The 25718-nt window shown below is 32.3% G+C and overlaps 2 protein-coding genes across 2 annotated transcripts in view; one reads left to right on the plus strand and one right to left on the minus strand.

Annotated features, from left to right (window-relative positions):
• LOC114329860 (uncharacterized) overlaps window positions 1–21065 on the plus strand; it is a 222206-nt gene extending 201141 nt beyond the window's left edge. The window contains exons 7-11 of the mRNA XM_028279122.2: window positions 955–1313; window positions 4705–4950; window positions 5019–5814; window positions 9514–10422; window positions 11799–21065. Of these exons, the coding sequence (XP_028134923.2) occupies window positions 955–1313; window positions 4705–4950; window positions 5019–5814; window positions 9514–10422; window positions 11799–12418 (2930 nt within the window). The 3' untranslated portion in view covers window positions 12419–21065. The remainder of the gene's footprint in view (window positions 1–954; window positions 1314–4704; window positions 4951–5018; window positions 5815–9513; window positions 10423–11798) is intronic.
• A 3050-nt stretch (window positions 21066–24115) lies between these two features.
• LOC114329894 (uncharacterized) overlaps window positions 24116–25718 on the minus strand; it is a 32285-nt gene continuing 30682 nt past the window's right edge. Inside the window, exon 5 of the mRNA XM_050651886.1 lies at window positions 24116–24442. Within this exon, the coding sequence (XP_050507843.1) occupies window positions 24130–24442 (313 nt within the window). The 3' untranslated portion in view covers window positions 24116–24129. The remainder of the gene's footprint in view (window positions 24443–25718) is intronic.

Raw genomic sequence — 25718 nt, forward strand, 5'->3', positions numbered from 1 at the left:
TCTTTTCTTTTCTATCCCGATTAGGAACCATTAAGAAATATTTAGAAACCACGAAAGTAAGTAATTAATTTATAATTCGCCCTGAGATTGAAAACATATTGATATGTGATCTGGTTAATTAATTAGATTAGTATTAATACATTGATTAAATTAAGTGACATATAAGAATATTATCTCATATCAAAAATCAAGATCACAACAATATATATATATATATATATATATATATATATATATATATATTAAAAATCACTTAAATCGGACAACAGGTTTAGAAAATTCGAGACATCAAAAATGACTCATTTTGTATGTGGCCCGTTTTCTGTGACGTACTGTATATTTTTGGTTACCAGTGGTTAAATCTGAAGGAAAAAATACTGTTGCCACCCGGACTGAGGTTAAACATATTTTTTTGCAAAATTTCAAAAATTTAATGAGCGAAAAATAGTTATTTTGGAGTGTAAAAATGTCGACTTAAAATCATTGTGGAATATATTCTGCAAGAAAAGCACCTGCAAATTTTTTGAAAAACAAAAATGACGCTCATTTTTATACTTTTAAAATATTGCTTTTATTTATTTTTTTTTTCATTTTCAATCTAAAATTTACAGGGTGAGTTTTAAGTATGAAACGCCTCAGTTATCTGGGAACATGAATGATGTTTATAGATTTTCCTGTGTAAATGCATTGTGATACGGCCGATATTATGGTGGTATCTACATAGTTGTCAGATCTTCCGTTTTTCTGTAAATCTTAAGAAATACTGATTATTTTTTGTAATGCTCCTTATACCTGAATGCTATAATTTCGGAGTTATTGAAATTTCGCAAAATCAATGTTTTTGCATAAAAAATTGGAATTTTCTGTTGAATACGACATTTCTTAAAAACGTGCATTCTTATGTTTAGATCATTCTGTATTTATAAAATAAAATAAAATGTATTTTTGTTGTAGATGTAAGCGAAGTAGCTTTTGTCATCGACCAAAACATCTCTCAGGAAACAAAAAGCTCAGAAACATTAACCGTTACTGAATACGTGGCTATAGGAATTTGTTCCCTTCTATTGGGTCTTATTTATGTCGCTTCGGTGTTTCTATATCTCCATCTCAAAAAGAAAAAAGCAAATTCTGTAGATTCCAGAAGAAATAGTAGAAGTGTAAGGGATATAGAGGACGGCGTTATAAAAAATAATCCATTATTGTCAATGCCATCACATTTTCTTCCAGGGGAAGCAGGATATAGCGATACAAACAGTTCAGACAATGAAACTGCTCCTGATATAATTAAGCACCACGAAGATCGTCAAAAACAGGTAAAAGTGTTAATTTTGCGTTGCTTAAAACTTTATATTATTCATCATCCAACCTTCTGCCTCCAAAGTTGAACATAGACCTCCCCTAATTTCTTCCAGGTCTGTCGGTTTTGAGTTGCCTGCAGCCAATTCTCAGCGACTCTTTTGACGTCGTCTGTCCACCGTGCAGGTGGTCTAACTCTGATTCTTCTGTCGGCTCGTGGCCAACACTGGTCGTCAATCATTGTGGCCACATGGCCCACCCAGTTCCACTTCAGCCTTGCCATGTGCTCTATAACATCTGTGACGCCTGTCCTTCTTCTGATTTCTTCGTTTCTGACCCTATTTCTGAGAGTCAGTCCAAGTAGTAACCGTTCCATTATCCTTTGGACCACTCTCGAGTTTGCTTGCTGCGAGTTAAGGAAAGTAATTCGGTGCCATAAGTCATGACTGAAAGCACACATTGGTCGAACGTCTTCTTTTTAACATAATTTGGCATGTTTTACTCATATGAAGATGTTACACCATCAGAATCGAAGATCTACTATGCCTGACCCAACAAAAAAGGATAGAAAATGAAATAAAGTCCAGAAAGTGGTGTTGAATCCATGATACAATAACCCAAGATACGACACGCAGCGTTCCTAATTTCGTTCAGGTCGCGCATGACGTCACGTTGTGAGTAAATCCTTTATATTTCGAATGCATTGCCATTAGGGATTTTGGGATTTTAGCTTTTAATATCAATTGTAATTTTCGAGAAGTGCTGTTTTGTTTAGTATGATTAAATATAATTATTGAGAACATAATTTAATAAGAGAAATCAATTACAAACATGATTTTTTATTATTAGGCGTCTCATTATATATTATACTGTATAATACACAGCGTTGCTCTCTACTGTAGTTCTGAAGCTATTTTCTTGTGGCATTTTTGTATTTAACTATTTTTAATGGGAAATAAGCCACAATTTTACAAAAAAAAAAAAATTATTTTATTAACGTTTCGACATCCAAATCGGATGCCGTTCTCAAAATACAAAAAATATTAATGAATTAAACAAAAATGTTGTTGCTTAGTAAAAAATTCTTCTTATAATTTATTTAATATGACTCATTTATATCGGCAATTTAGATATACATATATTTATACATTTTAAAGTAAAATGATATTGCCAATTGTTCATTCGATTACATGAAATCAACCCCAACTCAAGAATATCCGTCACAAAAAAAATCATAGCATGTGATCTGTCTTTAAAAAGACAACCACATGCAACGGTGACAGTAAAATTGTCGCGTTAGAGATTCCGTAGTAAATCACGAGGGAAAACCAGGAAAAAACCTCGTAATACTATCATGACATCGTAAGTATTAGGTCTTTACTATTATTATCGTAAGTATTATATTCGAATCTGGTATTAGTTTTGGGAGTAAACTAAAGTAAGACTTAATACTGACGATGTTTTTGATGTAAGACCTAATAGAGACGGGATAGTATCACGAGGTTTTTTCCTGGTTTTCCTTCGTGATTTACTATGGAATCTCTAACGCGAGAATTTTACTGTCACCGTTGCATGTGGTTGTATTTTTAAAGACAGATCACATGCTACGATTTTTTTCTGTGACGGATATTCTTGAGTTGGGGTTGATTTCATGTAATCGAATTAACAATTGGCAATATCATTTTAAAGTCTTCTCCTTTAAAATGTATAATATATGTCTGAATTACCGATATAAATGAGTCAGATTAAATAAATTATTAGAAGAATTTTTTACTAAGCAACAACATTTTTGTTTAATTCATTAACATTTTTTTTATTTTGACAACGGCATCCGATTTGGATGTCGAAACGTTAATAAAATCATTTTTTAGTAAAATTGTGGCTTATTTCCCATTAAAAATAGTTGGTTGCTCTTTACCAAAATCCACTTTGCCTTTTCCCGTTTTGGCTAAATTTTGGGATGGAATAGCTTCTTTTTTAAGGCATCGAACATTTTTAGGAGAATATCCAAGCAGCTCGTGTTTCAGATTGCGGTTATAATCGTTGCTGTTACAATGTGTTTAACAGATACGAGCGTTGTTAACGTTAAAATTGTCTGCACGTTGACGTTTACATAATTGTTTTAACACATATCGCACTTTTTTGTCTTTTGGGAAACTAAAAAACTTTTCGTATCGAAACCTTGTGATTGATTGTCCATATTACAACCAAACACGGCACACCTCATTTTTAAATAGTTTAAATAATTATAAGTAAAATTCACCTTAAACAAAAAAGTAAACACCGTTTATTATACGACAACACTGAATTTAATGCTGTTCTACTCACAGAGTGACGTAGCTACGTAGGCTCCGCCCACCGATTCCATGTCATATATGGGTTGAATCGGTCACACACTCCGAAAAAATAGTTCCAGTATTGCAAAGACTGCTCTAAAGTGGAATCCCCAAAGAAAAAGAAAAAGGGGTCGCCCAGCACAAACTTGGAAAAGATCAATCATGGACGAGATAAGAGGTCAAGGAAAGTGTTAGAATGAGTTGAAGGCCTTAGCGCAAAATAGAACCCGATGTTGAACTGTCTGTCTGTACACTGTTGAAGATGTCTGATAGAGCGCCTTGTGCGATTCATGATAAAGTGATTGTTCTTTGCAGTTCAGCCGTTTGCTTGTCCCTGAGAATTTGTATTTCATGATTTAAGTTAAAAATTTATATTTATCAACATGTTATTTCGTTACAGTCGATTTTTGAATTTTTGCTTGGTACCAGATTTGTCATATTGTGTCTGTTAAAAATTTATGTTCAAACCAACTTCCTTACAGGCGGCATCTAATTCAGTAAGCATAGTTCCACCATGGTGCAGAAAGTGCGAAATGGAAGAAGAGATTGCCAATCACATACTTTGCCATTGCAGTGTGCTAGGTGATGTAAGGCAGTAATTCACTAGTCAAATGAGGTTTGAACCAGAAGAGATCCTAAAACTACCAATAGCAAAACTATTGCCCTTCGTTGAGGCCACATAACTTATGAGAGTTCAAGAGCAGGGTGTGGTACAAAGGTCGAAAATCTTATGACCAAGTGACAGAGACTAACGAATCTCACTTGAGTTAAGAAGCAGAAGAAGAAGAAGCATAGTTCCAATCTCTTTTAAGTTATATGTTATCAGGGCTATGTCGTCCGTGAATCGTAGGTGGAAGAGCATTTCACCGTCGACAGTGATTCTTTTGAAATCCCACTCCAATTGTTTGAAAGCTTGTTGCAAAGAGATTGGAAAACAATATCTCCTTGTCTAATTCCTCTTTTGATTTTTATACATTTTGTATCTTTGTGTAGTCATACGATCATGGTTGCAATAAGCAATAAAACTTTTCTCTAAACCATTTATTTGTAGACTTTTTATATTTCTTTTTAGATAACATCAGCATTGGTGCATACCCAAAAACACTACAACTTTGGATCACGTCTGACAGCGTTTTCTTCCTTGGAAAGTTTCCATCAAGATTCCAACACTAACGAAAGACTACCTGAAGAAAACGTATCCATTGTTGAAACGTTAGAATGCAGAGAAGACAGGCCAGAGAATATCAAATCGCTGAACGGAGCTACCAGAAAAAAACTTTACTTTAATCCAGCTTATTTTGAACCTCAATTACTTATGGTAAATAATAAATGCCTAACCCATCTTCAGTCAAATATTCTCATTTAACGATATTTCTTTCTGTTTAGGATCCCCCACCAGCAGCACTAGAATTTCTTTCGAAAATTCGTGAAGTGATTTCGATGGCCAAACAAAAACTAACCGCTAAAAGATTCACACCGAGCCTTTTGAACATTCCAGAGGAAGAAAATCAATACGCTATAGATACTTTATACGGATTAAACGCTTCAGTGAGTAGACGTAGCAGTATCATCAGCTTAAAGCGAGAAAATAGTCGTAGAAAAAGCTGCACTGGATGTCATGGCTGTGAGTCACAAGATGTGAATGCAATAACAGGAAAATTACCACCAGAGTTTGTAGCTCTTGCAGCTTGCCATAACTGCACCTTAAATTCAAATGAGAACAAACAAAGAATCAGAAAATGGTTAGAGGATGTGCCAGTAATTAAATCACCTAACAACTACACTACAAATCATGTTAAATCACAACAGTGTCCGAAAAGAGTTAGGTCACCAACTAAAACTCCTCCTTTACCACCAGAACCACAAGAAACAAAACTTCTTGCTAGCGTTAAACACAGAAAACCTCCAGTGCAATCGGCTCCTCCAACAAGTAGTATCAAAGGAGAAGAGGAAAACTTTTACTACACTGTTCCTATCCAGGAATACATCTCTGGTCTACCCCCTCCTGATATGATTCAAGAGGCCATCGAAATAGATAAAACAGAAGAAAAAGTTGCTACTTTAACGAAAGAACAAATGAACGCAGTAATTTATGAATTTACGAAACATAAAAATCTGCTGGATAATAGAGAAAAAGTGATAGAGTATGAAACCGACAGTCTGGAAAGGCAGCATCCTAAAGGTTAGTGCATGTATATTATTAAGTGATATTAGATGATACTATTATATACAGAACTGTGCAAATTAAACGAATAAATTCGTTATTTCGTAAGTCTGCGATTTTAAGGAAATATCTTGAAACAGGTCGATTTTTATGTTTAAATTATGATTTTGTGGCATATACAGGGTGCGCCAAACCTCTGGTCTTCTTTGATTACGGCTAAACTATGAGATATACAAAAAAATGTTTATAACAAAACTAATGTGTATCAAAGAGGTCTATAATTTAAAATTATTTTCAATTATACAGGGTGAGTCAGAATGACGGTATGAACCAAAGTTGTATTTTTTTAAATGGAACACCCTGTATATTAAATCATTTTTGAATATATTATTTAAAAATATGAAAAATTTGTATAAGGTCTTATAGGTCTAAAGTTAATAATTTTCGAAATATTTACATTTTTATTGAGAAAAATGGTAATATTTATAGGGTTGTGGATTATGTTTCCAAGGAAATAAAAATTTGGGTGATAGGTCAAAGTTTTTAAAATATAGTGTTATTTTTGAATAATTTAATATTTTTTACTTTTAGCCATAAAATATACAGTGTGATCACTATTTGCAAATACAAAATTTTCTCATTTTTTTTAAATAGGACACCCTGTATATTACTTTTGCGTTTTGTAGTAAATATTACAACCTTTCTTTTGGTATAAGGTTGTATGTACCTAGCATGTTTCGTTTTGTAGATATTTAAAAAAAAACTATAGATTTTAAGTGTTTGCGGATTTTTTATTTAAAAATTTTTTTGCAAAAAAAATAGTTATATTTTGGTTTTAGAAACATACACTAAAATATAAAATATGAAGATAAAAACGTAATTAAAGATTAAAATAAATCGTATGCTAGTACAATTCAATTGAATGTAATAACTTTAAATTATTTTACAAAAAATATTTTACCATATTAATGAATGCATAAATTAGTTACTAAATTAAATAAACAACCAAATTTTAAATCAACCGTAGTAATTTTTCTACTACAGCAACTTTCCTGTACCAAATTAATTGTTAGTTAAATTGTATGTAGTTAAACTTTTAATTTACCTTTTAAATTTACTTACATACATCTTGAGAATATAAAAATTATTATAAAGTATGCTTTGAAACAAATGAATGTTAAATGTATCATCCAAATTATTTATTAATATAAATAGTATTTACTGGTGTCACAAAAACTGGAAATACTTTTGTAGTTGAAATTTTTGTAACAATTTTTTTTATTTTTAATTTTAATTTTTTAACCGAAACATTTTTTGATATGACATTTGTTTTGGGCGAAACCATTAGAAATTTTATTACCAGATTTTCTGACACGAGTGGGTACATACATAGATACTATTTACTTCTTAATATACTTCCATAACGTTCATTTGTTTCAAAGCATACTTTATACGTTCTCAAGATATAGGTAAATTAAAAAGTTATTAACTGATCTTACTCGTAAATACAATATAACTAACAATTAATTTGGTATAGGAAAGTTGCTGCGGTAGAAGAATTACTACGATTGATTTAAAATTTGGTTGTTTATTTAATTTAGTAACTAATTTATGTATTCATTAATATGGTAAAATATTTTTTGTAAAATAATTTAAAGTTATTAAATTCAATTGAATTGTACTAGGATACGATTTATTTTAATCTTTAATTACGTTTTTATTTTCATATTTTATATTTTAGTGTATGTTTCTAAAACCAGATTATAATTATTTTTTTTGCAAAAAAATTTTTAAATAAAAAATCCACAAAAACGTAAAATCTATAGTTTTTTTAAAATATCTACAAAACGAAACAAGCTAAGTACATACAACTTTATACCAAAAGAAAGGTTGTAATATTTACTACCAAACGCAAAACTAATATACAGGGTGTCCCATTTAAAAAAAAAATGAGAAAATTTTGTATTTGCAAATAGTGATCACACTGTATATTTTATGGCTAAAAGTAAAAAATATTAAATTATTTAAAAATAACACTATATTTTAAAAACTTTGACCTATCACCTAAATTTTTATTTCCTTGGAAACATAATCCACAACCCTATAAATATTACCATTTTTCTCAATAAAAATGTAAATATTTCGAAAATTATTAACTTTAGGCCTATAAGACCTTATACAAATTTTTCATATTTTTAAATAATATATTCAAAAATGATTTAATATACAGGGTGTTCCATTTAAAAAAATACAACTTTGGTTCATACCGTCATTCTGACAGGGTGTTCCATTTAAAAAAATACAACTTTGGTTCATACCGTCATTCTGACTCACCCTGTATAATTGAAAATAATTTTAAATTATAGACCTCTTTGATACACATTAGTTATGTTATAAACATTTTTTTGTATATCTCATAGTTTAGCCGTAATCAAAGAAGACCAGAGGTTTGGCGCACCCTGTATATCTTACTAGTGACGTCATCCATCTAGGCGTGATGACGTAATCGAAGATTTTTTTAAATGAGAATATGGGTTATATGCTAGCTCATTTGAAAGTTTATTTAATTCTCTATTTCAGTAATATAAACATTAACATAATTATTTATTCAGGGTGTCCAAAAAAATGTTTAATTAAATTAATTCACACAAAAAGAAGAATGTACGTAATTTATTTATTTCAAAATACATTTTATTGCTGTCAGAAAACATAAAAAATGTTTATTTGACAAATAAACATTGCTTTTCGCTTAACTTCAATGTTCAAGCTGCCACCCACCTGCCTCTTGGCAGTTTAAACATTGAATTTAAGCGAAAAGCAATGTTTATTTGTAAAATAAACTTTTTCTTTATGTATCAATTAATTTAATTTAAAAAAAATTGGATACCCTGTATAAATAATTATAGGTCTGGATCCCGCGTATGAAAAAAAAAGTTGATTAATAGCAAGCTGAAAATTTGTTAATAGATTAAGGGTGTCTAGTCGGACAAACTTTGATATATGGGAACACTGGAACAGGGGCAGTTTTAATTGTGGAACAAGTTAAAAATTTGGAACGGTCAGACCACGAAAACGGCACATTTATTTTGTCCGACAGAATAGACTTAAACTCTTCGAACAGAGATTAAACTCTCATGCAAAAATCAGACTGCTATTTATCACCAAATGGGCGTTTTAATGAGTGGAACATGTAGAATATGTCAAATGACAGGAATTATGACAGGTGATAAACAGCAGTCTGATTTTTGCATGAGAGTTTAATCTCTGTTCGGAGAGTTTAAGTCTATTCTGTCGGACAAAATAAATGTGCCGTTTTCGTGGTCTGACCGTTCCAAATTTTTAACCTGTTCCACAATTAAAACTACCCCTGTTCCAGTGTTCCCATATATCAAAGTTTATCCGACTAGACACCCTTAAGCTATTATCAAATTTTCAGCTTGCTATTACTCAACTTTTTTTTCATACGCGGGATCCAGAACTATTATGTTAATGTTTATATTACTGAATAAGGAATTAAATTACCTTTCAAATCAGCTAGCACATGACCCCTATTCTCATTTAGTGCCTTTTCGGCTTCGTTTCCTTTGGTAATATTGACAATATTTGGTATAATCAAATATAATTTCATTTATATATTAATAATTAATTACTGATCAGTTTGTTAATTACGTATTTAATTATATATTAATGATGAGATATTTTGTGTCTAAATTTTAGGTTATTCAACGCCATCTGAATATGCAGAGGTTTCCTCATCTCAGCCCAGCCCGAGCCTTAGCTCTGTTTTACCAGACCAAGAAGAAATGACGATGAGAAACGCCATATTTAATAAAAAAACCGGAAATATGACAATTTCTAAAATAAACATGGACGCCCTCCAGGAAGACGACCATGATTATGAACTAATTGTAATGAAAAAGGGGTTGAATGTTACCCCTGAAGCGTACACTCTCGCACAATTATTACAAAAAAATAAAGAGTATAGTTTAGTTAGTGAGGTATACGTTAACAATGGATACAATTATGGAAGCAATCCTTCGACGCCAAGTAACTCTAGATACTCCACTTTAGATATGAAGCAGCTTAAAGTAAAGTATGAGGGTACCGCGGAAAAACCAGGCAAGCTTTTAATAGAGGTAGAAGACTGTATGGATCATTACATACCGGTGAATGATTCCGATGAATACGAACAGGATACTTTAGATAGAAAACCAAACAAAAATGGAAAAAGTACCAAACCAAGTACCTACGAAGATTCGTTGGAACGTCCTTCGCAAATCATGCTTACAACTACTGGAAGCTTTCGAAAGAGTACTCCAACAGACGATTTAAATAATGATCCATTAGATTCAGGCAACTTTAATAGAGTGTTTGGAAGTTTAAGAGAAATATACGAAGCAAAATCGCGAAATAGTTTTTCTAGTAAAATTGTATCACAAGAAGGAGAATATACGTTTATCAGTGATGATGAAAAAGGGAGGATATTAACTTTAGAAGAGCGACATTCTAAGAGACAAAGATCGAAAGAGGCTTACGTTCCACCTGATGTCATTCCACCACCTCCTCACATGGTCAGTCCAATATATGAACAGCTTCACACTCAAAAACGAGAACCCCTATCAACTGGTAAGTTAACAAATGTATATGTCTTTCAGATAATTTCATATATGTCCAAACCATTTCAGTCTTTCAGTGCTTTAATAAAGGTTATTATATCTTCCCCTTCGGTTATATTTATTATTGCATTGTTCATCAGTCTTCTATATTATCCCTGTTCTATCTTTATTGAGTCGTGTATTCTTCTTATATTTCTTTCAATTATTCTTAGTTTTTTTTTCAACTTTTTTCGTAAGATACATGACTTTTGCTCCCTATGCTATCACCGGTCTAATTGCTGCTTTATATCCGCTCTCTATTTCTCGCTCTCTGTTTGACTTCCCTCCATCTCAGACCGATTCTTTCATGATCTCTTGTTACAGTTCTTCTCCAGCTATTATCGGGGTTTCCTCTTCTTCTTCCGTCTGGTTGGTATTCGAGTGCTTGTCTGGTTATATTATTTCGGTCATTACTTAGACTTAAGAGTATTTCCAATCCATTTCCATTTCCTTTACTAGAATATTCCTCTTAGTCATTTCCATTTATCTTAGCTCTAATCTTATTCTTCACTTGCCGTGACGGAGATCAGCAATCATCATAGCTACTCGGACTTTAGAGACGGCTGCTCTGAAAAATTTAATTGATGTACATCCGTACCATTCTCTCAGGTTGCACAGCCACGATATTCTGCGTCTCTCTATGCTTTTTTTTCTTGAATCTTTCCCTGCATAATCAACTGGAGCAAGTTGTATCTCTCTCCACGTGTAATATGTCTGAGATATTCTAATTTTATTTTTTTGATGGTATTTAAGATTTCCATTTCTTTATTCATGTTTTTCAGAACTTCTTTGTTTGTGACGTGTTTTGTTCACGATATTTTCAGAATTCTTCTGTGCACCCACAACTCGAATGATTCTAGTTTTTTCATTGATGCCGCATTCAAGGTCCAAGCTTCCATTCTATAAAACAGAATCGAGAAAACGTAGCCCCTAGCCAGCCTAACTCTTAGTTCCAACTTCAAATGTCTTGTGCAGAGCACTTTTCTCATTTTGTTAAAATTTGCTCTAGCCTTTTCTATTCTGATTTTGATTTCCTGGAACTAATCACCTGTGGAGTTAATCATTGTTCCAAGATATGCATATTATCTACTCGTTCGGCATTGGTTCCGTTTATGAAAAGATTATTTCTTTGAGTTTTCGACATTTTCATAAATTTTGTCTTCTTGACGTTCATTGCTAGACCGTATTCTTGTCCAAACTTCGCTATTCTGGTCACCAGCCTTTGAAGGTCCTCAATATTTTCTGCTAAGATGACAGTGTCATCCGCATATCTAATATTGTTAGCTCTAATATAACAATATAATTGCGTAAAGATGAAATATTTAATAAACTATATTTTTGTTTTAGAAAACAGTTACGATCGCAGAAATGTGAAATCAAAAAACGACCATTTCAGGAGTGCCAACAACAGATACGAGTCAAATGCAGCGACTAGCCATTCTCCACCTAACCTTGGTACTCCTGATTTTAGAACTGACGAATATAAATTATGTCTTCTGCAGAAGTCCAAGAAAAGTGGTAACATTACCAACCTCATACAAACCGAAGACTTCATCTTGAAAAAAGGATGCAACGACCAATTTATTTTTCACTCTGTAGTAAACACTCATCCCAAACTGAAGGAAGGACTATCCTGGCAGAATACATTAAAACCAGAAGACTCTGGTTACCTCAGCTCAGATTCAAACGAATCGCATTTTAATAAAGTGAAAGTGACTGTACTAGAACCGGCGGCGGGAGTTGGAAGCGAAACGGACGAGAGTCTCGGCGACGGTCACAGCGAATCAGGTGCGGAGAGTGTGGAGACTCATTCAGTTTTTTTCGGTAGGTTCAACAGAAACGCCGGTATAGGTAGTTACGGGTCAATGGACAGTGGAGTAATAGGAGGCGAAGAAGGAGTATCGAGCAGTGATTCTGAGACTGTTAGTTACGCTACGGTGATTCCAGTAACCTCTGACCAATATTAAGCAAATACAGGGTGTCCAGAAACTCTACCGACAAACGAAGACAGGAGATTCCTCAGATAATTTTAAGACAATTTAACCCAATTCACCTAGTCCGAAAATGCTTCTTAAGGGAGCTAGAGCTCTTTGAAGATGGCGTCATGAAATTAGTTTTTCTTAATTACCTCCAGAACGCTTCAATTTAGAAAAACGAAAATTGGTATGCATATTTACTTTTTAGAGATGAATGGATTCCATCGATTGCAAATTTCTAGTACCGGTCATAGGCGTCCGTTTTGGGTAGAGCAACGGGTATTTTATCGCATAACTTTTTTGTCCTTAACTTTTGTGCATTTTTGACACCGGATTATTAAATTGTAAGGTATTCTAGTACTAAAAGGTGCTCTTGCTTTAAGTCGGTAGGACACACCGTTTTCTAGAAAAATCGATTTGAAAGTTTCTCGTTTTTGGAATTTGGAAAAAAATTGAAAGAACTTTTCAACAAAAAACTAAGTATTTTACCAACATAAAGTAAGAGTAACTTTTAGTACTCGAATACCTCATAATTTAATAATCTAGTGTCAAAAATGCTCAAAAACTCAAGACAAAAAAGTTATGCTATAAAATAACTGTTGACCTACCCAAAACGGACGCCTATGACCAGTACTAGAAATTCGCAATTAATGAAATCGATTTATCTCTGGAATATAAATAAATGTACCAGTTTTCGTCTTTCTAAACAGTTTTTTTTTGAATTTTTTTTTTAAATTTAAGAAGCGAAAAATTTTTAAATCGATTTTTCTAGAAAACGGTGTATCCTACTGATTTAAAACAAGAGTACCTTTTAGTACTAGAATACTTCACAATTTCATAATCCACTGTAGGAAATGCATAAAAGTTAAAGATAAAAAAGTTATGCGATAAAATAACCGTTGCCCTACCCAAAACGGGCGCCTATGATCGCTACTAGAAATTTGCAATGGATGGATTAGAGTTATATCTTGTAGATAAATACGCGTACCAATTTTTGTTTTTCTAAATAGAAGCGTTCTGGAGATATTTAAGAAAAACTAATTACAAGACGCCATCTTCAAAGAGCTCTAGCTCCCTTAGGAAGCATTTTCGGACTAAGTGAATTGGGTTAAATGATCTTAAAATTATCTGAAGAATCTCCTGTCTTCGTTTGTCGGTAGAGTTTCTGGACACCCTGTATATATAGTATCGGAAAGAATTTAATGTATGTGTGCGCATTCAACGGTAGGAACTGAGAGTAACATATTTAAAATGATATAGGTATATTGGTAGGCAGTGCCACCAAACCAATTCGTTTCATAGATATGTTGTCTCACATAGGTAGGCCTTTGCCGTGGTTTAATTTTTGGATGTGTTAATTTTTACTTTTTCGATGTTGGGTTTTTTACTTGGGTGGATTTCTCTAACGGGTGTATTTTGCTTATTTGGCTTTTCTTATTCTCCTGTTGTAAAATAGAATGGGTGGGATGAAGAGTATATGTTTCCCTCCCTCACACATATAGGTACACTGAGGTTGTGATACGTTCACACAAAATAGACCAAAAACCGAACCCGAACAGAGGCCTACCCCACTCACCGATTTGATAACACATGCCCTGTACTCTCTTTTACTGAGATGATATAAAATATGATTTAAATACATTGAAGAAAAACTTTAGTTGTATAGTATATTTCAAGAATTGGCGACTATTTTGGATTAGAGATGAAAGCTTTGACTTAAACGGTCCGCTGTGCTGAGAAATTCAATAGTAAATTCTCTCAATATTAGAAACACTATCGAAAATTATAACCGATAGTTCATGTAAGCTTGGAAGCCGTTTTTCGTTCAATAATTTCACAAACATCAACGTATTCATGTATTCATGTTATCGTGATAATCAGCAGATTTTGATTTTGACGAAAACACAAGATCAGATAATATCTCGAATTTGAAATTTACAGTCCTCTTACAGTCCTTCGAATGGTCAAAACCCCAAGTTGACCCAAAGACCCCCTATATGAGTCATTCAATAAATATCTAAGCTTATGTTAATTTCTCAGAGGTCACCACATTAAATTTGGTTATAACTAATCTACACTTGAGAACAAAATAATCGACTCACTCGCTGAATTGTACACATTATATGTCTCGAATTTCCTAAACCTGATGTCCGATTTGACTGATTTTTTTAGTATGTTATAGCCTTATTCTTTAAGAAAATCGATGTAATAATATTGTTGCTAGACAGATAAATGTCATTTTATACCAGCTGTAACAATCATACTGTGTTCGTTTCTTAAAGTTCGGAACACCCTGTGGAATATTCTGGCGTATATAAAATATTTAAATTAAAACTCAATTGTAGCCTTAGGTTTTCTTAATATTTTGTTTTTAGATTCATTCGCTTATTTTCGATAATAAAAGAGATATGTACTTTTATATTACAAATGAGGTATGCTATTTGGTCTTGATCAATATCATTCCAAATCTCGAGAGCTACTGTTTCTACTTCTTGGGGGTGGCAAAGGGGGTCGTAGTCTTCTACCAATTATGTCCCACAAATGTTCGATTCAGTTAAAATCTAGAATATGCGATGGACAATTCAGAGTCCGAAGATTTACCTGTTGTAAATATTCGGTTACAGTTCGTGAACGTGAGGTCTTGCATTATTGTGCATTAGCAAAAAATGGTGACCAATATAAGAAGCCGATATCATGGTGGCTAAGTCCTTTACTATCTAAGATCACTGCTTAACACACTCATCGCGGGTCAAATTCTTTGTGGCGCGTTCCATTTCCACCAAACGACAACAAAAAATACGGACTTAATTGAAACTTTAAACAATAAATCTACTATTTTTCACAACAAACCAGACACTTTTGACTGTTAACAATTTGACATCCATTAAATTGTTAATTTCTCATAGCCTACTTTAGGCTTGTTTATTAAACTAACCAGAAAATGAGAATTTGCTGATGAAAAAACATCGCTAGTTGTTAACGTACCTAATTTTTTTATTATCGAACATATGCAAATGAATAAAAAAAGTAAATGTTAATAAAGCCTAAGGCTACACTTGAGTTTTAATTTCAATATTTTATATTTAATTGAATATTCCACAGGGTGTTCCCAACTAAGAAAAAAAACACGGTATGATTGTTACACCCGGTAAAAAATGACATTTATCTGCCTAGCAACATTGTTATTACAGCGATATTGTTAAATAATCACTCAAATCGGACAACAGGTTTAGGAAATTCGAGACATCTAACGTGTACAATTCAACGAGTGAGTCGATTTTTTTGCTCTCAAGTGTAGTTGTTACAAATATTTTGCAGGTATATATAAAATAAAAATTATCATAACCTTGTTAACATTGAACTGTCTTTAATGCTGAGCAAAAATGTAAAACTGCTAGGCAAACAAACATTATTGCGTAAAGTGAATTATATCAAAAGAATTTACTGTAAATAACTTCTTATTAATAGATACTATAAAAAAAGATTATAAAATTATCAGTAGTAATTGCACAAGGGCTCTAAAATTCTATATTAATTTTAGAGATCGAGTGCAATTTGTTGCGATTATTTTATGAATAAAACTGTTCAAAACCAAAATTTTATTGTAATTTATTTATGTAAGTACAAATTAGTACAATTAAACACAGTTATTATAAATATTTGACGGTTGAAAGTTATCACTTTTATAATTATCAAAAATTATCAGTTTAATTGTTATTTATGTAGCTTTCTATTGGTCAGAATCTCCTATGAATGAAATAATCTTTTTAATTCAATTTAGAAATTACTTGTTTCATTTTTTCATGACTAGTGCAAATTCGTGAAATATACTATAATACGTTTTGGTATTAATTAATAAATAAACAGATAACTTTTTCCAATATTCCTACTACCATTTATTCCACAAACATCTCTATTTTTAACATAGACATAATTTTTTAGATAGAAAACATAAACAATATAAAAATGCAATATTTATATGTGATATATTTTAAATGGCCGAATGTGCAATATTTTAGTATTAGGATAATACCTTCACTTAAACAGTAGACTTAAAAACGAGAAGAGACTATTCAAATATGTATCGTACTCCGACTTCGTTAGTGCCTTAACCCGAAATCGCAAACTTTTCAGGAGAGCAAAAACAAGATTTTCTGTGAACTCTTCATTTTTCTCTTTGCAACATCATTATCTAAGTTGTCTGAAGCCTTCTAATGCTAGTATTTATTTTTAGTTATTGACATTGATTTACCTTGAAATTCACCCTTAAAATATGAAAAGGCGCTATTACTACGGCACCCATATTCAAAATTCGAGGATTAGAGCGTATCAACCCACCTTGTCACACGTTATGGCACTAACACAATGCATTATCACAGGTTAGGGCAATATTCAAAAATGAACGGTACTTACCACACATCTACTCTCGACCACCGCGTGACTCAAAATGGTTTGTGGTAGGCTTGCTAATGCTGGGAGCGCCAAAACCCGAAAAGGTAATAACGTCACAGGCGCACCATCTCGATTTTAAGATAACTAAATTATATGACATTATTCCACAATGAAGACAACAAGTCTACAGGAACGTGTTAGGCCAAAAAAACGATTTTCCATTTTTTTAGGGTTATGGCCTTAACGAAGTTGGGGTACGGTATGTATTCTATATTTTTGAAAAGTCTGTCGTGGATTAATTTCTCGTTGCTATCAGCTACTTTGCCAAATACAAAATAGACTACTAATAGGTGCAATAAGGATATATTCCTATACGAATACATGATATAGATTATTACAATGTTTTTACCATTTAATATCGAAGTGCAATGTTTTAAGTGCAATATTTTTGTTATTTTTATGATTAGTGGTATAGTTTATTTGTTTAAGATTTTTTTATTAATATAGTAAATTATTTTTGTACACATTACTGTATATATGCATAAAAAGGATTTGGTTTAGCAAAATAAACAATGTTCAGGAAGTTTTTTACAGATACTCTTCAGCCAAATTTCCTGTTAATTATATGTATCGAAAACGTGAGACAACTTAAAAAAAATGTTGTGTACTGCACAATATAGTTATACAGGGTGTTTGGTAAAGAATGGGCCATAGCTTAACCTCAGGTTCCTGATGTTAAAATAGGCCGATTTAAGCTAACTTACCTTAGTACAAAGTTTATAATAACGGAGATACAGGGTGTCAAAGTTAAACTTTTTTTTTATTTATTATTGAATATTTCCTTATAGGTATGAGATAAAAACATAAAATTTGATATGTGTGGGTTTTTTGGGTCGAAAAAACTAAATTCCCTACCAAAAATTATGTATTGCCCAGAGGGCGCCACATACGCCTTTCAGCACTCATTTATTACGTTCAATTTTTTTTATCCCTCACTCTGTATAATTTTGACATTAAAATTTTTATTCTCCTATTAGTTTTACTTAAAAAAGGTATACTTCTTTCATCTCCCTAAACTTAACCGTTTTCGAGATAAACGCATTTTAAATCTGCGATACACCATCATTTTTAGCATATTATTATCATTGTAGTTACACCCGAAAAATAACTTAAAACCATAAAATTATCCAAAAACGTATCGCAAATTTCTTCAAGTGGAAATTTGATTTGCGATGCAATGACATAAATTTGAGAACTGGCACAATTATTATGGTTTTAAGTTATTTTTCGGGTGTAACTACAATGATATTATGCTAAAAATGATGGTGTATCGCAGATTTAAAATGCGTTTATCTCGAAAACGGTTGAGTTTAGGGAGATCAAAGAAGTATACCTTTTTTAAGTAAAACTAATAGGAAAATAAAAATTTTAATGTCAAAATTATAAAGAGTGAGGGATAAAAAAAAATGAACGTAATAAATGAGTATTGAAAGGCGTATGTGGCGCCCTCTGGGCAATACATAATTTCTGGTAGGGAATTTAGTTTTCTCGACCCAAAAAACCCACACATATCAAATTTTATGTTTTTATCTCATACCTGTCAGGAAATATTCAATAATAAATAAAAAAAAGTTTAATTTTGACACCCTGTATTTCGGTTATTATAAACTTTGTACTAAGGTAAGTTAGCTTAAATCGGCCTATTTTAACTTCAGGAACCTGAGGTTAAGCTATGGTCCATTCTTTACCAAACACCCTGTATATAAAAGTGGGTACCAAGTATTACAGTAAAAAAAGCTGGGATTGGGACCCGAGTCCTTGATATAGATCAGTATACACATATTTGTCCACTCGTTCGACATGGGTTCCATTTATTAGAAGATTCGCATTATTTCTTTGATTTTTCGATATTCTTATAAATTTTATCTTCTTGATGTTCATTATTATGCCGTATTGTTTTGCATACTCCGCTATTCTGGTCACCAGTCTCTGAAGATCTTCAATATTTTTGACTAAAATGACAGTGTCATGACGCTTCAATTACTATTTTACTACTTTTTTAATTGCTCATTTTAAATATTAACTTTCTTTTCTAAACGAAATAATATAGGTCATTTAAAATTCACATGTGTTTCGTTCCTAATATACAAACCATATGCATAGAAGGGCCTGTTAAGTTTTAAGAAACGAAATATATCCCTATTTCAGGTAAAATGCCTTTGCAGTTTTAAATACACCAGATCTAATAAATTGTCGCCTGTATGGCCATATGGTAGAACCACATAATGACAGATTAGTGTTTGTGGTCTAGTTCAGTATAATCACAGCGGGCACCCTGTGCGGTCACACCCTCGATAGAATAACAAACTCTTACGAGATATAAACAAAGCACGCATTTTTTACCAAAAATAAATAAATATATTATTGTCCGTCGTTTTACTTAATATTATTTTAATTGTTTCCGTGGACAATAAGGTTATCACACACGCAACTCAACCACACCACGGAACACGCATATCTAATTTTGTTAATAGGAACTCCATTTACGTTTATTCCAGCTGTTTCACCCTCAAGAGCTTTTTTCAGGATCTCTTGCGAGTAGGCATTAAAAAGAATTGGAGACAGTACGCATCCATATCTTACCCCAGGTCTATTTATTTCAATTTCCCCTGAGGTTATTGTTGTCTATCTTCTTAGATTTCAGGACATTAATTTATTGTTCATGTCGTACTAGTCTGTCATATATGTGTAGTTATATTCACAAAAAACTTTGAACTATATAAGAAATTAAGAACTCACTCACAGAACAATATGACATACTGATATGTATCAAATTTATGTATCTACAGAAAGACGTGTTTCTTTAAATGAAATATTAATTTAATAATTGTAGAAAGTAGAAACCTAGAGTTTAAGGAATCCAGTCTATACGAAAAAGGTTGTTCCGATACAAATAAAAAACAGTAGTTGATAATAGATAATACGGTATGTGGCAAAATAAACAGTACTAAAATTCGTTTGCCCCAAATTTGTATGTGAGAGGCGTCGAAACGTATTGAATGGTGTCCGAACGTCTTTATAACGTATGTAAATGTCGTGATAATGTTAGGTGCTTCAGAATGGTTCTCAGTTTTGCAGAAAAAATTTTTATGGTGAAGTACTATTTTCGGTCACACGGAAAAGGTCACGAAAATGGTCCAAGCTTAAAATCAACAATGGTTTCAGCAGGACGGGACAACCTGTCACACTGCCAGGGAGTCTCTTCGAATACTGCGCGATCATTTTGGAAGTTATCACTCACCAGAACTGACGACACTAGATGCGTACATGTGAAGAATGCTAAAAGAGTCAGACAGATCCACCATCTGCCATTTCAGAGTTGCGGACTAAAATTAAAGATTTTTTCGTACCAGAGGCAGTGGCGAATCTAGAAATTTGCTTTGTAAGGAAAAATTTGCCTCAGGGGGCAACTTCCAATGAAAAACCAACCAAAATGCATAAAAAAGATAAACTCAGATTACATAAAAGACATAAATAATAAGTTATAGGCATTAAGTTCCCTTAATTTTCCTAACTAGAGTGTTTATTGGGTTCAATTTGTATTTTTATGGTTCGGTTACATGTCAGCTAATGTAATTTTATATTTGAACAATTTTTTTTCTTTAATTTTCGACTTTGTTAAGGGGGAAATTTCCTCATTTTGCCTCCTCGTAGACCCGCCACTGGCCAGATGTCATCTTTAACATCTGTTATGTCGGGAACGTGCGTCATCGTGAATAATGTTTGCAAGGCTATATCGTGTATACTAGAGATATCAATAATCATAAACATTTCAATGTTCATTTGTTCATTTCAGTACTGTTTATTTTGCCGCATAAGTACTGTAGTAATCAAAAATATGTGACGAAAGTACTACTGATCGTGGATTAGGTGCAGACTTCATGGTACCTGCAGTGTACATATTTTAACAAATTAATATTATTAAATATAAAAGAAAAATCCACATTTATCAATCTGCCAAGGTAAACTAAAAAGTTGTATTAGTAGATATATATTTGATAAGTAATTTTAGTTGAGGCAGTTTTTTGATACTGAAGATGTATTACAGAGGTCGTATGTAGTTGTATGTCTTGCTCAAAAATATATAATGTATGCGTATTACTAAGTATTTTTGTGACTGTTTTCTTATTTTTATATGAACTTATATTATTGTTAAAAACGAATTTTAATATATGCCTGTTTCTTATTTAATGATTACTTATTTGTGGCCTTATTCGTTCACTTTAGGGTGTACAACTTCTTTAAAAAGATAAAAATAAATAAATAAATAAATTATATTTTATATAAAATATCCATCACTGTACGTGTTACTCTGCATATATTGGTAGTGGAAAGAAAAGAGCTATATGAGAGAAGACCTTACTATGAAAAATTAGTCCAGTTGATTATACATAATAATCCAATATACAAACAAACATACATTTGGGAAATGTACAGATAGAAAGGGTTGATAAATACAAATACATGGGAACCTGGATTTCAGAAAATAATGATCAAATTATAGAAATAAGGGTATAAATAGTAAAAAATGAGAGAGTAAGAGCTCCGAGATGCTAACGTGTTTTCTATACTACAATATAAACTTGAAAGCTAGACACTGAAGCAAGAACACATAAATAAGCTACAGTCATTTGAACTGTGGTGCTACAGAAGGATACTTATAATTACATGGATACAAAAGGTAACGAATACGGAAGTATTGCGAGAAATGAGCAAAGAATACGACATGGTCAACCCAATAAAAATAAAGTTACAATATAGTCCAGGGCGCATCTGTTTTGAGATGGACGTTGAGAGGTGACTCAAACTTTTTTGCAGAAATTGCTTGAAAATAACTCAAATAATAATATTTGAGTTACCCTCCCACTCAAAATGGTCCGGAACATTGTTTAAATAATAAAAATGTCAAAAAATGGAGGAAAAATTCTATTTTTTTCTTCGTTTTTTGATTATAACTTCAAAAGTGTTCATTTCCGAGAAAAGTTGTACTGACATAAAAGTTGCGTAATTAAATTTCCTACAATATAGAATTGGTTAAAAATTTAAAAAATAGTCACCCTTGTTGCAAAATAGCAATAATTGCGAAAAAATCCATACAAAAACAAGTATTCGAATTTTACGTTTTTCAACCATTTATGCTACACTTAGGACCTTCATATTTTACCCAGAAAAACTTTATGATATAGTAAAACAACACTGTAAATTTCATTTCAGTTTAATAGATTTTGCAAAATAAATTTTGCAATCCAGTTTTCGCAAAAAATATCATTTTTTTAAAATGTTGCAGGACTGAAAATAAAGCAGATAGAAAGTTGATTTTTTTTTGCTTATAGAAGTGTACTGTACCTTTCATTTGCAATCTGCAAAATTAAAATCGATTAATTACCACGGCGTCAGGAAATTTTTTTAAATAAACATTAATTTTTGGTGCTACGCGCAGGACAGCGGTGTTCGATTCACACAAGTTGATTTCCACCAAAATTTTTTCCAATCTTTTTCTAATATATTATTTTCTTACTCTATATTTTGTTGTATTTTAATATTTTAATTCCACAAAAATCAAACTAATTTTATTATTGTTTGTGAAATATTATTTAAACAATGCATATGTTCAAAAATAATAAACTGTTATTCTCTAAGTTAAAATATATGAACAAAGAAAGTTTTTACTAAAAAAAGTGTTATTTCAAAGGATAGAGTATGTGTTTTTATTTTGCAATAAACAAATTTATTTATTTATATCGAAATGCAATAAAAATTAAAATGTATCAATCATTATCAAAGGTCATTGGAATGCTCAGAGCAAACTATCCGCTGTCCTGCGCGTAGCACCAATACCAATACCAATGTTTATTTAAAAAAATTTCTGACGCCGTGGTACAGTACACTTCTATACGCAAAAAAAATTTCAACTTGCTATCTGCTTTATTTTCAGTCCTGTAACATTTTGAAAAAATGAATTTTTTTGCGAAAGCTTGATTGCAAAATTTATTTTGCAAAATCTGCTGAACCGATCTTAATGAAATTTACAGTATTGTTTTACTATATCATAAAGTTTTTCTGGGTGAAATATGAAGGTCCTAAGTGTAGCATAAATGGTTGAAAAACGTAAAATGCGAATACTTGTTTTTGGATGGTTTTTTCGCAATTATTGCTATTTTGCAACAAGGGTGACTATTTTTTAAATTTGTAACCAATTCTATATTGTAGGAAATTTAATTACGCAACTTTTATGTCAGTACAATTTTTCTCGGAAATGAATACTTTTAAAGTTATAATCAAAAAACGAAGAAAAAAATCGAATTTTTCCTTCATTTTTTGACATTTTGATTATTTAAAGAATATTCCGGACCTTTTTGAGAGGGAGAATAATTCAAATATTATTATTTGAGATATTTTCAAGCAATTTCTGCAAAAAAATTTGAGTCACTTCTCAACGTCCAAATGTACTAATATTTTTACAGATGCGCGCTGGTCAAATATCTGGGACACGTAATGAGGAGACAGAGATATCAAATTCTCATAATACAAAGGGGAATATGAGAGAAGGCAGGAGAGAGGAGAAAGTCATGGTTAAAAAAGTTAAGGGACCGGTTTAAATGCAGTTTCATACGACTTTTCATAGCAGCGGTAGATAGAGTAAAGATAGTAATGACGATATCCGACCTGCATTGGGAGACGGTACTTAAAAAAAGAAGAAGAAGAACGGAACAACACGGAGGATGTGGCACAGTGGACAACGAGGCTAAGAGATTATGTGGACTGTGGTCACAGGCGACTAGATTATTTCCTAAAGAAGGTATTCACAAGACAAGGGTATTTTAGGGCTTACCTCTGTAGTTTCGAAAAGGTTGGCACAGATGAAAAGAGATAGGGATAGGGATCCTCCATACTCATAGGCTGGGGATGAATGAAGGTAGTGTTCTGGAAGTATTGTTCGGTTTTAAGCGGCCATTCCGCTTTCGAAGCACTGGATGACAGGGGAGGGTCTGGTTTAGCAGATAGGTAAGCATCGGCGACGAGAGGGCGTTTTAAAATACCTCGGGAACTATAGCTGATACTACGAAGAATGAATCCCTCACTATGGTTCAGCACCCTGGACTGGGATGTTTTTGCAGATTTCAAACCTTCTATAAAAAGGAAAAAAAAAGTTTTCTCGTATATAATGTTCAGTTTAAATGCATGCTAAACATGTTTATACTCGTGTCATTATACACACCTTTTAAAATAAATCAATTGTCAACAAATCATCAGTTTTTTATATTAATTCTTTCACATAGCTTTAAGTATAACAAATCAGTTTCTTTTTCTAAATACGATAAACTTGTTCTATTTGTAAACAGATTCGAGTTATTTGAGGACTGACTGAATGATTCTATTGATCCCAATTCATCGTTAACAGCATTCTGAAACTTCTGCACCAAATCTGACTCAGACTGATCTGTACAGTACTTAATTCGGTATTGTTCATATAATTGCCTGGGTATGATCTTGACTCCACTTTTAAAAAATACAGTGTGCTGATGGATGTGATGTAGAAACGGGAGGAAAGCAATCTGTGAGCTAAAAAATAATGCTTCAGTTAATATAAGTACCTTCTGGATATAAGCGTAATTTCATATTATGGTCCACCCAGATGACAGACATTTTATTGTATAATACACGTTCTTAAAACGGTGGAAACATGAGGTAATATTACACATGCAGCAACGGAGATATATTTACAACGGCCCTTTTCATGTTCCAGATAGCAACCATCGATAGAAGATGGAATTTGAAAAAGAAGAAAAGCCATTTGTTAAATAAACTCTATCTTATTTTCTATGTTTTTTTTTCTTTAATATTCAAAGTTATTCTAGACGCTTCCGTTATTCGTTATTCTAAAACGCTTCAATTCATCTTCCGTGTCGAGTATCGATCGACCGGTCCCGTCCCACCTCTAGCCTAGGCTGAGTAGTGATCAATCGTCCCTAGGATTTTTGGGTATTGACCAAAGATCGTCCCTTGCCACACTCATTCGAGTGGCGATAATATTTATTTTTGACCGGCATTTTTCATAAAATACGGTATATGAATTTTCTTAAGTCTGCGTTGCTATTGTATGCTGATTCAACCTTAAGGGGCTATCTTAATGTAAAAGTAAGAAAATCGTATAGATACTTTTTTGGGGAATTTGTAAAATAAAAAGTTCTGTACCAATTATTGTTTTGAAAATTTGCATGAGAATTTATTATAAAAAGAAGTACACGTACAACAATTTTCATAAAAAAATGTTGAAAATTAAACGATTTATGCGCCACCTACTGGCACCGTGAAAAAAACATAGCTCCACTGCTGTTGTAATTGGGGCTAATAGAGATCCTGACAGGAAAATTATAATAAAGAGTAACAGAGATCCTGAAGTGTTGAAAAAAATTTTTGACATTAGCTAAAACATTTTCAGTTTCAAAAACCGCCAAATTGACATTTTTTATCCGATCAAAAACCCCTAGTTAAGGTATAGAAAATAACTTATATTTCAATAATAACTTCGAAATTTTATGTTACAGGATCTCTATTAGTCCCAATCACTGCAGCGGTGGAGCTGTTTTTTTTCACGGTGCCAGTGGATGGCGCATAAATCTTTTACTTTTCAATATTTTTATGAACATTTTTTTACAGTACTTCTTTTTATAGCACATGATTTGCAAATTTTCAAAACAATTGGTACAGTACTTTTTAATTTAGAAATTCCCAAAAAAGTATATGAATTTCATACTTTTACACTAGGATAGCCCCTTTAACAGAAAATTATTAAAAAGACAATTATAATCTGATAAGGCTGTCAAATCTGATTGGC

This window comes from Diabrotica virgifera, chromosome 5 (genome assembly GCF_917563875.1).
Source record: "Diabrotica virgifera virgifera chromosome 5, PGI_DIABVI_V3a".
Taxonomy (NCBI): domain Eukaryota; kingdom Metazoa; phylum Arthropoda; class Insecta; order Coleoptera; family Chrysomelidae; genus Diabrotica; species Diabrotica virgifera.